The sequence below is a fragment of the Cololabis saira genome, chromosome 3, assembly GCF_033807715.1.
Source record: "Cololabis saira isolate AMF1-May2022 chromosome 3, fColSai1.1, whole genome shotgun sequence".
In the NCBI taxonomy this organism is placed as follows: Eukaryota; Metazoa; Chordata; class Actinopteri; order Beloniformes; family Belonidae; genus Cololabis; species Cololabis saira.
Window position 1 is genome coordinate 34,074,498 of NC_084589.1, and position 17,009 is coordinate 34,091,506.

The window sequence follows — 17,009 nt, forward strand, 5'->3', positions numbered from 1 at the left end:
TTTATTTCCTGTTTTTGCTTGCAAATACAAACTCAAATTCTTGTAACCCAATCAGCTCACAGCAATTCCTCGTCCTAATTAAGAAAACGCCCCAGATACGGGGGATTGCTCACCGCAGGCTTGTTTTTGAAGCTGTATCTGATCTGTCTGCGCATTAGTAAGTTTAACCAACACCTGCAGTGTAGGAGTCTCACAGTTTCAGTGGAATGGAGATAAATAACTAAATACTTTCACAAAGAAAATGACCTACATGTGTACAAAAAGATGTATAAAATCCTTTATAATCCAGTTAATAATGTGTTTGAACATCAGAATTCAGAACATTCAATTTTGATGTTTGAGAGTGAACAAACTCCAGCTCACCTCTGTTGTAACATTTGTTATGTTTCACTTACCAATACAATGATAAACAGAACCCCACTGCAAACTGCTACCACAGTTCTCAATGTATAGTCTCTCTCTCTGCCAATGAAATCGGACCTTTATTATGTTTGCAAAGACAGAATTCATGGCAAAGCTGTAGAGTGTTGCATTAGGCTTACACGGACAGAAAGATATGTGCATTCATGCATCATCGGAACTTTACATATCCAGAGTGAACATGTGTCACACAGCCTGCATGCAGTGTGTCATTTTACCACACAGCTCTTTGGTCATGCATCCGCTCCCCATGACCACACCCCAGCTACACTGAAAGAAAGTGTGAGCTTCAGCATGTTCCATTGACCACGGCAGTACTGCAAGCCTTTGCACATCCACGGTTCCAGAACACCTGGTAGAACAACAGACAAGGTCTGTGGTGCGGAGGCCTCGTATCCCAGACTCTCTCCCCCTTCCCCCAACGCCAACGCCCCTCCCCTCTTCCCTGACCCCCCAAAATGCTCCCATGTAGTTCAATGTGAACGAGTCACGTGGCTTTCAGGCTCACTAGCTCAATTGCATTTGTTCTGTGCCGATTGTTTTAAAGGATTTTGCCTCCATCAACAGAAAAGTCGAGAGGATAACCTTTTGGAATTCAGCCTAGGGCTTCCTCTTTGACGTTTTGCTCACTCCTGGCTTGTGCTCTCTCTCACTCTTTCCCTGAGGAAAGGCTGGTACTTAAGAGGGTTGATTTATCCTGAGGAATTCAGGTAAGACAACATGGACCGTTTTCTTTATTAATATTTCAATGTCTAATATGACTTGATATTAATAAGAGATAAAAATAAATATACTTGCACATTACTCACTGAATGTATGGCTTACTACATTTAGACCCTGATGGCTTTCAGTGTATTAAATATATCAAAATTTCCCTACAATGACACATTTCTAAATATAATTTAGTGGGGTGTTCAGACCTGACACTTTAGAGTGGGGAGATGTATGGTGTCTCTGGCAGCCCAGAGCAGCACTGAACAAGGCTGGAGTTATCTTTAACCTCCCAACATGTAGCGTACACATACGTGAACATCACACGTTTAGATTAGATTAGATTAGATTAGATTATACTTTATTTCTCACTCAATGGGGAAACTCACTTTGTGCAGCAGCAGTACACTTATCACACACATGCAGGGGAGGGGTAAAAAAGTAAAAAATATATAATTACGAAATATAAACAGTATATACATTGGAATGAAAATAAAAGTAGTGCAGTACGGGAGAGAAAGAAAGAGTGCAAAGCAGGTAGGATGTGTGTGAGGTAGATAGATATTGTTTTGTTGTCTATATCATACTATTTCTTAACGGGGGCCCAAAGCAACAATAAAAGGGCCATAGGAGGTCAATTTTGTCCTGTGATTAATCTTTTAACTATATTTATTTTGAGGTTTGTTTATTCTTTTAAACCAACTCTCTAATTTCCCTGAATTAAATGTTTTGCATGCACTAACTGTGAAGTTCTCTGATGTTATCTGACTACCGGTATTTTAATGTAGGTGTTAGCTACTGTGGTTACCGTGATAAGTTTGTGAAGGCCGTCAGCTCTCATTTTTTTCAGTTAGCCGCGCACATTCAAATATAGATGAACTGATCAGCCATAGCACAAAGAGCTCCCACTTCCCACCCAATGTTAAAGAGGCTGCCCTTTTGCCACAGAAACAGCTGTAACTATTTAAAGCATTTACATCTAGGAGTTTATTTTATTGTATGGTACCAGGGACATTCCTTAGACCCTGTGAGTTCAGAGCTAGGTATCCCAAAAGGAGGCTGGGTAAACACCTCAGAGACGTTTTCACTGCTCCTGTGGTATTATGGGACTGATCTGACAGAATAATGTCCCTCTAACAACACTCGCTGTCTCAGTTTGTGGATTTCCTGTAATGAATGACGAGAGTCGTTGACATTTGTAACCAACACTGCAGAAGACTGATTGAATCTAGTCGTGTCAATCTGCTTCCAAATGAACAAACATTTAAACAGAAGCTGCCAACGTTGTTGCTGTAGATGACTGTGTTGTCGTCAGGTTTGCTAGCACTGCTAACCTCCGTCTTCTTGCCTTTTTTTGCACAGTGCATAAGGTGCTAGCCGGTGTCTTAGAGTCACTCATGATGTACAGCTTCATGGGAGGGGGCCTGTTCTGTGCCATCGTGGGGAACATCTTGCTGGTGGTCTCCACGGCTACAGACTACTGGATGCAGTACCGTCTGTCTGGCAGCTTTGCCCATCAGGGCCTGTGGAGATACTGCATGTCTGGCAAATGCTACATGCAGACCGACAGCATTGGTAAGACGTTATAATATCACTGTGGGGCTGAAACCAAATTAAGTGAGCTGAAAACATTAATACTGAAAGCAACAGTTTTTTGTTGCAGTACAGTTAACTATGATAAAATAATAACATTTCCAGCAGGATTTTCATTGCGTTTACTGTTTTAACTTCACCTTACTGATGAGGTCACACGCAGCTTCAGCAGGTAACACAGATGAAGATTATTGGTAGACAAATGCACAGTTCAGTTTTTGGGTTCAGAAATGCCCCTTTGCAATCACATTTCCAGGTTTACACCTCTTAAACACCGCTATCACTCTTCTGTTGCTTTTCCCATTTTATTTTACACATCCCTTTCAGTCCATTTTGTCTTAATGAGTCTGGAATTAGTTTTTTGCATCCATGTCTCTAAAAAACGCATCATACTTTATTCTTGATATCCCCCCCATGTCCTTCTAACCACTCTGACATCCTTATTTTATTGTGCATGAGTGATCTTACATTCCCTGTGACAGAAAGAAATGATTTAAAGGTTTTTCTCACTCTTCATTTTGCTCTATATCCCCATTTTCTTTTGTTTCCAACCTGTCTGAAGTTGTATTTCAGGCACTACTTGGACATCAGGGAAGGTTTTTTTCTACTGTGCACTTCGAAAAAAAAGTATAAATGTCGAGAAAAAAGTCGAAATGTCGAGATTAATGTTGAAATACAATTTCAAGAAAAAAGTCGAAAAATGACGAGATTAGGGATGCTGCGATCCAACTTTTTCACTTGTGATCCGATACCGATACCACAGCCCTACTACCGATCCGATAACGATACCGATCCGATACCAGCGCATATTTCTCTCTGTTCTGACCAGTAGGTTCACTTTTTTTAGTACTTATTTTGTAGTGTGGAATAATAGAAAAGGCTTGATAAAGTGACATTGCTCAGAATGAGAATAACATACTTCCTGAGATGAATAGTCCACAACAGTAGGTTATTATGACAAAACTTCCATTTATTAGCCATTTATTTAGATATTTATTAGATATTTACATAAAATAGACAGTAGCATTAAATAAAATAAATAACATCTTAACATGAAAAAGCCAATATAAAAAAAGAAAGCAAATTTAAATTAAAAAAATCAAGCAAATTTAAAAACAAATTTACTAAAAGTAGGCTTTGTTTGACATCTGTTGCCATAAATAAAAGTCATGACTTCCAAAGTCAGATAAACTCTGCTGCCATTGGCAACTTGTGCTGCTGTGTGGTGAGAACAGAATTAGACATAACGTAGCGAGGCTCGAGGTGTTGAATTAAGGCTGATTTATGGTTCCGCGTGACACCAACGCAGAGCCTACGGCGTAGAGGCTCTGCGTCGATTTAATGCAGGACCATAATTCAGGCTTTAAGCGTTGAAATCCCACATTATACACTACTGACGGGGGCTGGTCATCAAGCACAATAAACTGCGCAATCTTTTCTGCGGACCGCTCTGCGGCCGAGCTCGCCGGCGAGCAAGAGCGGACTGCCTGCACTGCGATCCGATCCGCTCCGTCTTTTTTTGGCTGGATCGCAGCATATTTTCGATCCGCGGATCGGATCGCAGCATCCCTAGTCGAGATTAATGTTGAAATACAATTTCAAGAATAAATTCGAAATTTCGTAAATAAAGTCGAAATTTCATGAATAAAGTCGAAATTTCGAGAATAAAGTTGAAATACAATTTCGTGAATAAAGTAAAAATTCTTTCATGTTAATCTCGACATTTCAACTTTTTTCTCAAAGTGCATAATGAAAAAAAAATCTTCCTCCTCTAAAATATTTTTATTTTTCTCCTGCCTGGCCCTAATACTCTTCCGTAGCTACATGACTCATAACACTAAGATATGTAAATAGTTGTCTGTCCCTGGAGGATGCTGCCGAACGAAATGTTGTTGTATAATGTACAATGATAATAAAGCTTCTTATCTTATCTTATCTTTTCTTATTATAAAGCTCAGTTGGTGACTCTCACGTGTAAACAACTTTTCCAGACTCATGGTGGCTCATCATAGTTACGTTACGAGCCCAGTAGCCAAACCAACACAGTTCTTTTTTTCCCAAAGATATTTCGTTTTTCTTTGCAGAAAAAGAGAGGTTATATATAATTACAATTATACAATGATCAGAGCTACTGCAACAGGCTGCCACCAGTGTGGTGCTAATCTAAAACCTTGTTGGAGGCTTACTCGACTCAAGATCATTGTGGTCACCTGTCCTCACCTCTGAGGTGCAGGAACAGAAATGTCTTGACTCTTGTGTTGCTGATGTCAAGACTTCTGGAAGAGGAAATATGAACTGAAAAACTTAAAAAGTGTTAAATTAGCTTTCCTTGAAACATCCGTCTTTACGATTTAAAGGAGCTTGAGGCTCCTTTTAAGAAATGAGACTCATTAGCGCCACCCTTTGCCACGACGGCCGTCAGGGGTACTGCAGCCAACAGCAAAGCCGGCACGGGAGAACGGGGAGAACGTGCATGCAGTGTCATTTTACGTCACATCCGCAGGACAGCGCGGGGAATTCGGCCCCACAATTGCAGCACATTTTGCAGCACACAGCCTGTTCAAGGCAACGGAGAGATACACTAGAGGGCTCATTCTTTTTGGTTTGGAACGCTTCATCTGACATTATTACTAGAAAACTTAAAACGTATACACATTTTTTTCATAAATCCTGCCTCAATCCTGCCTCATGCTCCTTTAAAACATATCTGTAGCACCTCATCACAGTGAGCCTTATATGTAGTCTCTGCATGACACAATACTAATTTAAGAGCCACAGCGGTCTCCAGGCAAACTGAAGGGAATTGAGTTTAGAGAATTGATTCCTGTACATACAAGTAAAAAGAAAAAACATGCAATAAGTCCAATATCTTTGAATTGTTTTTGTTCTTGTGTAAATGTATTTAATTATTCTGCATGTAAGTAAACAATACAAACTAAGGACAGTTATTTTCCTAATTTGCTGACTTTTGGGATTGTCTGACTTCATTAGCTTGACAAACAGTAAAGATTATAATTATTTGAGTCCAGAAACTGGGAAACCGTTTACTTGTAAGCTGTAAGTCAGGAAAAATTTAACTCTTCAAAGGAATTGTGTGCATTTTTGAACCAAACTGCATAGCTCATCTAGGTTTATAAGCTGGTCTGGTTTAACACATAACGCCACAATATGTTTTCTTTTGCTTGTTTTGTCTTCCTCAGCCTACTGGAACGCCACTCGTGCTTTCATGATCCTGTCCGCCATGTCATGCTTTGCTGGCATCATTGCAGGAATCCTCTCCTTCGCTCACTTCTCTGCTTTTGAGAGGTTCAACCGCTCATTTGCTGCTGGGATCATGTTCTTTGTTTCAAGTGAGTCACAGGCACACACTGACCAATAATCAACCCATCAAATTTGCTTTTTGTCATATTGGTTTTATCGCAATGTTGAGAAATCCTTAACGTGTGTGCATGTAAATGCATTATCCAATTACTATCCAAATGAAATTAGAATTATTTGAATTTTATTGTGTGCCATTTTTTGTTTGTTCTACCATACCAGCTCTCTTTGTTCTGCTTGCAATGGCCATTTACACCGGGGTGACGGTGAACTTCCTGGGAAAGCGTTTTGGTGACTGGCGTTTCTCTTGGTCCTACATACTAGGCTGGGTGGCACTGCTCATGACCTTCTTTGCAGGTTGGTTCAAAGTAGAGATCATAGTAGAGTGAAAGTTAGGTCTTGGTGAAAGTGAACCAAATCAGCGTACACAGAAGCTTCTGTATTCTAGACACACAAAATCTTGGTGGGTTTTATTCAAAAAATGTATTATAAAACAACAAAATAGGAGAAAATTGGATTTCTGTCGCATATGCATTGTCTTTTTCTGAAAATATTATTTACAAAGATACTTGAAAGCTGCTTTTCTAAGTTTACATACAAATATTTTCTGTTCTGGGGAGGGTCTGCAGCAGATTTTTGAACATAATTACAACAGAAATACACAAACTAAAATTATGGTTTGATAGAAACAAACTATAATAATATATATAATAATATATAGACAATACACAAATAGAAAAAGTAAACGAAATTAAATTTCTTGGTGTAATCCTGGACCACAAAATTTGCTGGAGACCATACGTAAGCCACGTGTGAGCAAAGCTGGCAAAGTGCACTGCAACTCTTGGGAAAATAAGACATATTCTGGATCATAAATCATTACATACTCTATACTGTTCACTGTTCTTACCATATCTATCTTACTGCGTAGAGGTCTGGGGAAACAGAAGCACTCTACAGCCGATATGTACACTTCAGAAAAGAGCCATAAGGATAATAAACAGTGCAGGATACAGAGAACACACAAACCCACTGTTTATAAAATCGCACACACTGAAATTTATGGATCTGGCTAAATACAAAACAGTTCAAATAATGTTCAAAGCAAGGAATAATCTACTACCAAAAAATATCAGAGGAATGTTCACAGAGAGAGAAAGGGGCTATAATCTGAGGGGAGAACTAAATTTTAAAAAACATAAAGTATGAACAACAATGAAAAGCATGTGCATATTGAACTGTGGAGTGACACTGTGGAACAGTTTGGAGCAGGTAATGAAACAAAGTACTAACATAAATCTGTTTAAAAAGAGATACAAAAAAATATTTATAAACAGGTATATGGAAGAGGAAATGGGTTAACGAGGAGTGTGATACACAAATAAAATAGGGAAAAAGGTAAATTATACTTGCTTAAGATATGTTATGCTTAAGATATAGATATTTATGTGGATATTTATGTAGTATATATTATATGTTGAGAGGGATAGTTATAATTATGTAATATATGTTATATATTTATTAGGTATGTAGCATATATATCTTTATAGGGATATTTCTGTAATTTATATAGTGTATATTTATATAGATTTATTTAATATTTGTATTTTCTATATATTGATATAATATTTATGTAATATTTATATTTTCTATATACTTATATGGATAATTATGTAGTAATTTTTACGTAGTATTTATATAGACTATATTTATATGAATATTGTGCAGATATAATAATAACAATAATGTAAATTCATAGAGTTATAAAGGGGTAGGAACTAGGAAAAAGTGTACACTTCTTCCTACTCCTTTTTTCGAACATACGTGAATATGAAGATGTTACTGTTTATTTTTTATTTTTATTTTTATATATAAATGTTCAAAATAAAAATGTATTCATTCATTCATTCATTCATTCATACATTCTGATGATTGACACCATTAAACCTAAACATCCTTCTGTCACAAAACCCCAGCAACATCTGTGCAGTGATTTGTTTCATTTTTTCATGCATTAATGGAGATCATTTTTGTCTTTTCTTCAGGTATATTCTACATGTGTGCTTACAGAATGCATGAGTGCCGAAGAGTGGCAGGCCCACGTTGAAGTACACAGGAAAATAAAGAAACATGTCACAAATTGAAAGATAGAAAATGTACTTAAAATAAAAAGATGTTAAATATGCATTTCTACCAGACTTGTTTTTTTTTTTTCTAAAGTTATCAGCTGACAATTCTGTCCCTTGAAAGACTGCAGTTCACATTTAGCAATCTGGGAGATGCAAGATAAGTTCAAGGTGTTAAACTGGCTGCGCTTCAGATTTGAACAACAGCATTGAAGTTGGGCGTCTATTAACTTACAAGATTAAAAGTCTGTTCTACTCTTAGCCAGAGTCGGTGCCCTGCATTTACCCATTTACCACATTAAATCTCCTGAAAAAGGATTTCTTTAATTTAATGCGGAAGATGGAGGAGGAAAAGTAGAAGATGACTGGATCTATACAGGTGTTGAAGGTGATAAGCAGGAGAGTGTAATACCTCCACTTTGGGCTTTTATGTTCCACGTAACCAAGGAAATGAGAGAAATTGTATGGCAAAAAACAAATGAGGAACACAGCAAGAGTCCCTGCGGCCATGCCGATAGCTCTCCTCTTCTGCATCCAGGATATCCTGGGGCGGCTGTATAAAGCCACAATCAAATGCAAGTAGCAGTAAATGCAAACTATAAGAGGTAAAAAGCAGAGCACAACGAAAACCTCAAAACGCACAGGGAGGAGGATATCCAACTGAGTCTCAGTGAAGTTTTCGTAACACATACTGGCATCCTTGCTGGCCAGGGATGGATGGTGCAGGACGATGAAAGTGATGGTGCAGTGTGCTGCGGAAATAAGCCAGATAACAGCAGTGACAACAATTGGGTACACTGGTTTTTGCAGCCTTTGATAGGTGACAGGGAATACCACTCCTAAGTAGCGGAAAACACTGACCGCCATCAACAACAAGGAGCTGGTGTAGATGCTGCAGAAGAAGATGTACGAGGTGATGGAGCACAAGAAGTTGGGCAGAGTCCATTTCAAGCCTGATGCTGCCTCATGCATCTTGAGTGGGAGGATGATCAATAAAAGCAGGTCTGAAATGGTCAGGTTGAGAAGCAGGATGTCTGTTGGACGTGGCTTGGAGTGGACCTTGACACTAAAAGCATAAAGTGCCAGGAGGTTGGCAGGAAAGCCACCCAGGAATGAAAGGATGTAACTTGAAAGAACAACCTTGGTGTCCACCACTAATTCCATTATGAGCCTAAAGACAATAAACAGATACCAATGTGTATTGCAACAGAGACAGATAATGTTCAGCTCCACGCTTGTAGCATAAATACCTAGCCGACTTAAATCTGATGATTGTGGAAATATAAATCTTCTGTCTATAATTACAGCATCCCAAAATTAGTTATTAAACCATCAAAAAGCCAGAACTAGAGCTCACCATCTGATCTGAAGAATTCAAATCAACATCAAATGTTATTCAGCAATACTGTACGGTTAAAACCTCCAGATGTTTGCTCTCCCACTAAATGATTCTCTCTTGTTAAAAATAAATCCAATCACTTTACAGAGCCTTTCTAGGTAAGATATATGATCAAATTTCAAGGTGAGTGTATTCACTTACCTACTGCAGCAGAAATGGGTAAATAATGGAAAGACTTGAATTAAAGATAAATAAATAAAACAGCTAAACCTTTCAAAGCCTTACATCAAAAACAGCCACTGTCTTGTGAGTCAACAGATGACTTGCTATTTAATCTTATAGGCATCAGGCATAAACAGGAAGGCAAACTTCCTATGAACACAATTATTCAACCCACACTTGTCAATGAGAGGATGACGCTTGGTTATCATGGACTAACATGCAAAACTGCAGCTTTCGGTGAGTTTTTAAACGGCATATAAACCTAAGACATCCAGCCCCTCGCTCCCAGCTGGCAAACATCCTGAACCTTATAGCTCAATGGGAATTCCATCAGGAAATAACCAGTATTTGTCCAAGGTTATGCTTATAGCGTGCATTTATATTGGATCACTCTTTTTTCCATGGAGATATTCAGAAATCCCCTGTTACAGTTGTTCACAATTGTTTAAACACATTTCCTGATAGACTACCTCACTTTCTCAAAACTCTAAACAAAAATTACAAAACTCACACACAAAATGCAAAATCCTACACTTCTCTTGCAAAAGCACACTCTACCCTCAAAACAGTGTTAACTCTTCACTAAATGGTATTTCCTTCTCAAATGCCAAACACATACATCATTTGAGTAGACATTTCTAAGCACCCACTGAACACTGATGTGCAGAATGGAAGACACTATAGTATGAATGGAAAACACTATATGAATGCCTAGGTAGAATCATGCATTTCAGTGTATACCTTCAGCTGTTGGATGTAATATATCACCATATAGTATTCTTATGTATAGGCTACTCAAATAGAAAAACAACACACATTTCTTTACTGTAACAACAAATAATATTTTACAGTATTTGGACTCAAAATGTGCAGTCCACTGGACAATCACAGCAAGCAGTGGATGAAAACTTGACAGAAAATAGAAACAGAACAAAAGAATTAGGCTGCATCCTGCCTTTCATCCCCGGCTGGCCACAGGACCTCATCCACGTCGCAGGCGATGTTCTCCCTGGCCGAGCAGCGATGTTCTCCCTGGCCGAGCAGTGGGGGAAGAATCTCCTACAATGCCGCATGAGGCCTTGACAGACCTCAACAGTGACATCGCCACATGCGTCCTCCATGGCCTGCAGCAGTGCGATCCGTGTCTGAGGATTTCTCTCGTATACCTTCCATCTCCAGGCAGAGAAAAACTCCTCAATTGGGTTGAGGAAGGGAGAGTATGGAGGGATATATAGGACATCAACTTCTGGATGGACCCTGAACCACTCACGGACCAGAGCAGCCCGGTGGAAACTGACATTGTCCCAGATAACAATGAACCTGACTACCTCTGTGTCCTCCATCTGGTCTGGCTGGACAATGATATTGTAGAGCTGGTCCAGGAATGCTAGAAGAAGTGCAGTGTTGTAGGGGCTAAGGGTGGCATGGTGATGGAGGACGCCGTGGTGATTGATGGCAGCACACATTGTTATGTTCCCTCCACGTTGGCCAGGGACCTCTGTGATGGCACGCTGGCCGATGATATTCCTCCCTCAGCGCCTTCTTTTTACAAGGTTGAACCCCGCTTCATCAATGAATATGAATTCAATGGCAAATTGCTGATTGAATATTGCACAGCACAGCCTTTGGAGTTTAGAAATGTGATTGACTGTGTGTTCTGTGTGAACAGCAAGAGAGGGAAATCAGGAAGAGTGTGCAGGAAATTGGGAATTGTGTGTAGTGTTGTGAGAAATGTGTGGTATGGAATGGGAATTTGAGTCTAGAGCAGTAAATGTGCTTGGAGTTCAGCAGGATTGGTTCAGCCACCTGAAACCTGAGTTTCAGGTTGTGCACATTGTGTCTGATGTTCCAATAAATGTGTTTAAACAATTGTGAAAAACTGTAATATCGATGTCAAAGTAATAATGACCTTGTTTCAGCACTGGGAAGTTATAGTGTCCAGGTTCTCTGTAAAAAGACCATGTCAAGTTGTGAAACTTAGAATTCAGGAACTTAACTACATAAGTGACAAAAGTGGTTATAAACTATGACAAGAAGGAATAATTGGAATAACAGCTTTGTATTTTGACCAGTGTTTATTCTCATGCACATTTTGTATTAAACAGTTTCACAGATTAGAGCAACAATGAGAGCCCTGCCACAAACACATATTGTGATCTAAACAGAAACAAACAGTTATTTCACATGCTTCTCCTGACTTAATGACAAGGCATTTGACGTGACTTGAAGCAGCACAGAGGCGTATCATTAGCGGCTACACCCAGCTCACTCATGGTGCACCAGAAACAGGAACAGCACCTGCAGAAATAAGGCAATAATCGCAATTGGGTCACCAAACAACAATAGAAACAGCTAAACCACACATATAACCACAGTTAGCGAAGGCAATATGTAAGGGAACATAGCGTCCCAGAAGTCCCTGCGCCATCCCACCTCAGCGCCACGGCATCCACAGCTGCCACTTCCCTAACCGGAGATTCACACTGAAGGCGTCAAAAATCGCCTGTGGTCGCTCAGGACGCCTGCATCGCGCCGCTTGTAGATGCCTGCCGACGCCGACACTTGCAGAACCGGAGGCAAAATAGTGAATATACATATACATGTGCACGCTATATATATATATATATATATATATATATATATATATATATATATATATATATATATATATATATATATATATATATATATGTATATATAGCGTGCACATATTCAGTTTCCTCTTTCACCATGGATCGCTCTTCGGGAAGCCTTATTTATATTTCAGCAGTGCATTAGCTGAGTGGGCGCAGGGCCCGGCGCTGTCTGTTGATCTGGGTCCACAAAGTGCTGGTAACCAGCGACTTTGCGGGGAAATTTCATCGTCTGTTTTCGGAGCTCCGTTTTGACGTTGCTTGGTTTCTGCGTTATTTCTGCGTAGATAAGAGTGAGTTTGATGCTCTCCTTAACAAGGTTGGTCCCCGGATCAACCGGATGGACACCAACTATCGGCGAGCCATTGGCTCTCAGCTGAGTGGCTGCTCCTCTACCCTGCCACAATATGTTATTACAAAGTACTAAGTAAATACCCTTTCGTGTTTGCAGAAATTAAACTGAATGAATCCCTGCTGCGAATCGTTGCTATGAAATAACGTCTGATTTCGATGATGATACAACAGGTTTGTTCTTTTTTTTTACTAGCTGATAAAACAAGATGAGACAAAGTGTTCACATCACACCCGAGACAGTAGCTTTTCATCAGTCTTCAAGTGGAAAAGAATTATCTTCTACGTGCGTCTGTGGGGACTCCGTGACCTTTGGGGTGTCCGGGGGTCGGGCCTCCCCTGGCCGGCGGGTGCGCGGGCGGGTGCGGCGGCGGGGTGGAGTCATTCTCAGGTGTCTATGTCTTATGTCGTCAGTATGAATGGAGGGATGTTGGGCTATTTCCCCCTCCACCTGGGGGCTCCGACGGCGCCGGGGGAGCCCATGGAGGTACAGTGGGGCCCTGGCCCGGGTTGGAGGGCCGGCCCCCCGTCGACATGGATAGCCGGCGGGGGAGCGTGGGCGCCTTTCCAGGTTCTACTGCCGGTTCTACTGGCCCTGCCTCCTGGATGAATGGGATGCCTGAGTGAGTCTGGGGCCCTCTGTTGTCGGGCCCGCGCGGGTGTCGCCTTGTTGGGGGGTTCCCTCTCTCCAGGCCCGTGTCCGGTCCCCCCCACTGCCTCTGCGGCAGGGCGCTCCTCTGGTCCTGGAGGGCCGCTTTTGTGTTTTCTGTTCATTTAGTACTTTTGCCTTGATGAATAATCAATATGGGGCGTACCCGCCAGAAAGCGCTAAATACTGGGAGGGGAAAATGCAAATAGGTTCATTTACCACACGCAATGAGATTTACCAAGCCTGAAAGTTATTGCGGGGATTGTGATTGCGTCTGTTTTTAATACGTTCGAAAGGAAGGTGCTAATCTGCCCAGCATTACGCACCGATGGCTGCTGTTATTGTGGCAAGGAGGCGACATTGCCAAAATCAAAGAATATGCAGAGAGAGAGTCTTTATTCTGCTGCATGTGTACTAGTGATAAAATGTCTATCTAAAATCTATTAGTTCTGATTGGCAAAGGCCCTTGGATTCGTGATGTTGTGGCAGGAGAAAAACGAACTAATATCATAATCCATTTGTAAATAATGTTTAACCGTCGTTTTGTTGATCGTTTGTTAAGGAATGTCTAACTGTTATTTTGTTCACGTTATTTTGGGTTCTAACTTACCGTTAGGGGAGACGCGGTGTCCGTTATTCAGCCAATACAGAACTGGACGCTGATTAACGAGCATCGTGTCTGTGTGTCTGTTTCACACCCCTTTTTTTTAGGGGTATAACACATGCTATTTTAAAAATGGTTGCACAAGTTTTATTAAAGGCCACTTTTTCTTTAGTTCTTCGCCTTATATCTTGCCACCTTCTTTTAACCTCATCTGCCGTTCTTTTTGTCTTACCAACTTCATTTATTCTATCGCAGATTTTCTCCCGATATTGCGTTTCTTTTGGTAATGTTTAAATTTCTTTGCTGTAATTCATGAATGTGTTTATTTGCCTCTTCCACTTATATCTCTAACTCCAACTCGTCAAATTTCATTTTGCGCTTGCAACTATCCTGCTTTCCATCCAGACTCTCCATGGCGCAAACTGTAAGACACGCAACACCTCATTTAAATACTGCGGTTTGCACCTGTTATCAATTGCGCAAGCATTCTTAGTTGATCACCCGCAAAACACACAACAACAGCATGTCCAAACTTTTTCAGTGCACACACAATTTAGTACTCTTTATTTAGGATCTTATGGCCCTTTTGCACTAGTCTCACTTCACCTCGGTTTTACCCGTTTTGCCCTTTTGCACTAGGGCTGAGACGGGTAGAGCCGCTCCAAGCCGATACATTTTTCTGTAACCATTCTAGCGAGGTTCTATCAGGGCTGAGCCGGGACTATTTCTGAGGTCACCACCCTCCTCGCCACCGATTGGTCGGGGGGCGGGGCCGTCAAACGTTTGAATCAGGAAGCGGGAGTCAGCGCGAGGCGACTCGCGGCGATTTTATTATACAGCACAAACGTCTGTTTGGTGATCCAACTCTGAGGTGCAGATGTTCATAAACCTGGTGGCTGTCGAGAAAATTAAAAAAGGGATGTAGACGGGCTGTTTTTTTCTCAGCCGCTCGCGGCTCCAGCTGATTTCTGATCAGCGCCGACACAAACAAAGGTGTTGCGCAATCGAGTACGTCACGGCAGATTCACCCCACCCCCCCCACTTCTCATTTGGCTGTGCAAAAACACACGGGTGGAGCCGCGTCGAGCCGAGCCGGGCTGAGGCGAGACTAGTGGAAAAGTGCCATTACTAAATCAGGCCCTTAGAGTGGTGTGGAAACTACAAGAGCTCCAGTGTAGAGGAGATGATGAATGAATGAATGTGTCTCTTGTCATTTCAAATACTTGTTACTTCATCATGACGGAAGTCAGTGATGCAGAGTGATAATCACTGAGATACATCACTGTTGGCTTCCTCAGTATGGGATAATGACTTTCTTTTTGAAGGTCATTGAGTGCGCAGGCTGACTCAGAGAGACACTAAAGATGTCTGCAATAACACTAGCTAACTCATCATCATCGTCATCGTCATCGTCATCATAATCATCATCATCATCATCATCATCATCATCGTCATCGTCATCGTCATCGTCATCATCATCACAATCCTCAAGGATCAGTGGCTTTCTGTGGATTGACTGCATCCTATGAATGTCAGCTCGGGCTGGTAAATGAGAGCCAGCTCTTCAGGAGTGGACGTAGCCTTGAATGCTCTGTGTTGTGAGAGTTTAAAATGACACAAATGTTTTTTGATGTATCAGGGAGGGAAGTGTCATTATTGTTTGTATAAGGAGTCATTTTGGAGTTTGTTCAGGCCTTAATGAACCGCCAAATAAACCTGAGGTCCTTTACATAACTTTCTGCAGTGTAATAGTGTAATATTTGAGTTTTTAAAAAGAAACATTATTTAGCTCTTAGAATTTGATTTCAATGAGAAATTGTTTACAACGACTGTATTTATGTTCTACCTCTGTGACAATAAGCCTCAGTTCCTCTTATGTCTCCTGCTTCAGCACCCTGCAGACTGGCAGTTGTACATCTCCCTGATGTGGCTGCATAATTTGCATGAGGCAGGTAAAAACACTGCACCCTAACCTAGTAGTCCATGGTATAACAATGACGAGTCTGAAAAACTTGAAAAACAATACTATATACCTGTTCATGTGTCTGGAAGCAGAAACTGCCAAGAAAAGGAAATTGCTAAAGTTGAACGGGCTTTCACAAGTGGTACAAAATGATGCTTTAAAGACAACAGGAAGTGAGTCTGAGTTACAAAGAACTGTATTGTAACTGATGTCGTCTTTTGACGCTGTTTGCACTGTATGTTATTAACTTTAAAAAAAAAAAAGGAAGTGAGTCTGAGTTTTTTTTTTCTTTTAGCATTTTAATATCATAGATCAATATCATAAAAGCTAAAAGTCTCAAGATCAGATACCAATGTTAACATACTTAAAATCATAACCTAATAAAGTGGCAGCAAACATGGCAAACCTTTGTTAAGCTACTTACATGAGTCACTGAAAGTTACATTATATGTAATTGCATAATGCAACAGCTACGTTTAAACAATTAAACACAACATAAAAGTGCCTATTTATTTTGGCTCTGTTCAGACCTGCTATCAACAAGCAAATGCATCTCGCATGATCAAACCTGAACATCCCACACTCTATGCCAATAAACATGCACATCATTTTCACTTGCAAACAAACCACAAACCAAACAAAACAAAATCATGCATTTTTTCAAAGCAAAAGCTTTGGATGAATATTTCTGCATGGAAAGAAAACAAAAGCCTTTGTCAGGCATAAACACAATTTATTTGTTGCAAGCAACAATCTAAAGGCCGTTAAAGAATCGAATGTCCAATTAGGATTCAGTGTTCCCTCGTCAGCAGTTTAGGTTGTCATGCATTATTTTGCATTTATCCTTTTTTGAGGAGGAGTATCACAGTGGCAATAGTTTCCTCAACTCACCAAGTTGCTATAACATCACATGTACCGTATTTTCCGCACCATACGGCGCATGCATCATCAATAAATGGCCGATTTTCAAACTCTCTTTATATATAAGGCGCACCGCATTATACGGCGCACGGAATATACGGTAAGATATCGTAGTATAGTGGCTGGGGTTGAGTTACTTATCTACCTGATGGAGCTGCG

At 40.5% G+C, this 17,009-nt stretch overlaps 2 protein-coding genes across 2 annotated transcripts; one reads left to right on the forward strand and one right to left on the reverse strand.

Moving 5' to 3' along the window:
* Positions 1 to 891: 891 nt before the first annotated feature.
* On the forward strand, positions 892 to 8,227 carry lim2.5 (lens intrinsic membrane protein 2.5). The gene is made up of 5 exons (XM_061718491.1): positions 892 to 1,130; positions 2,494 to 2,706; positions 5,925 to 6,074; positions 6,265 to 6,399; positions 8,088 to 8,227. Exons 2-5 carry the CDS (start codon positions 2,529 to 2,531, stop codon positions 8,147 to 8,149), a joined length of 525 nt encoding a protein of 174 aa, XP_061574475.1. The 5' UTR covers positions 892 to 1,130; positions 2,494 to 2,528; the 3' UTR covers positions 8,150 to 8,227.
* A 223-nt stretch (positions 8,228 to 8,450) lies between these two features.
* Positions 8,451 to 9,336, reverse strand: si:ch211-231m23.4 (free fatty acid receptor 2). Its single transcript, XM_061717950.1, has one exon. The coding sequence runs from the start codon at positions 9,330 to 9,332 to the stop codon at positions 8,451 to 8,453; it is 882 nt and encodes a 293-aa protein (XP_061573934.1). The 5' UTR covers positions 9,333 to 9,336.
* Positions 9,337 to 17,009: the final 7,673 nt, after the last annotated feature.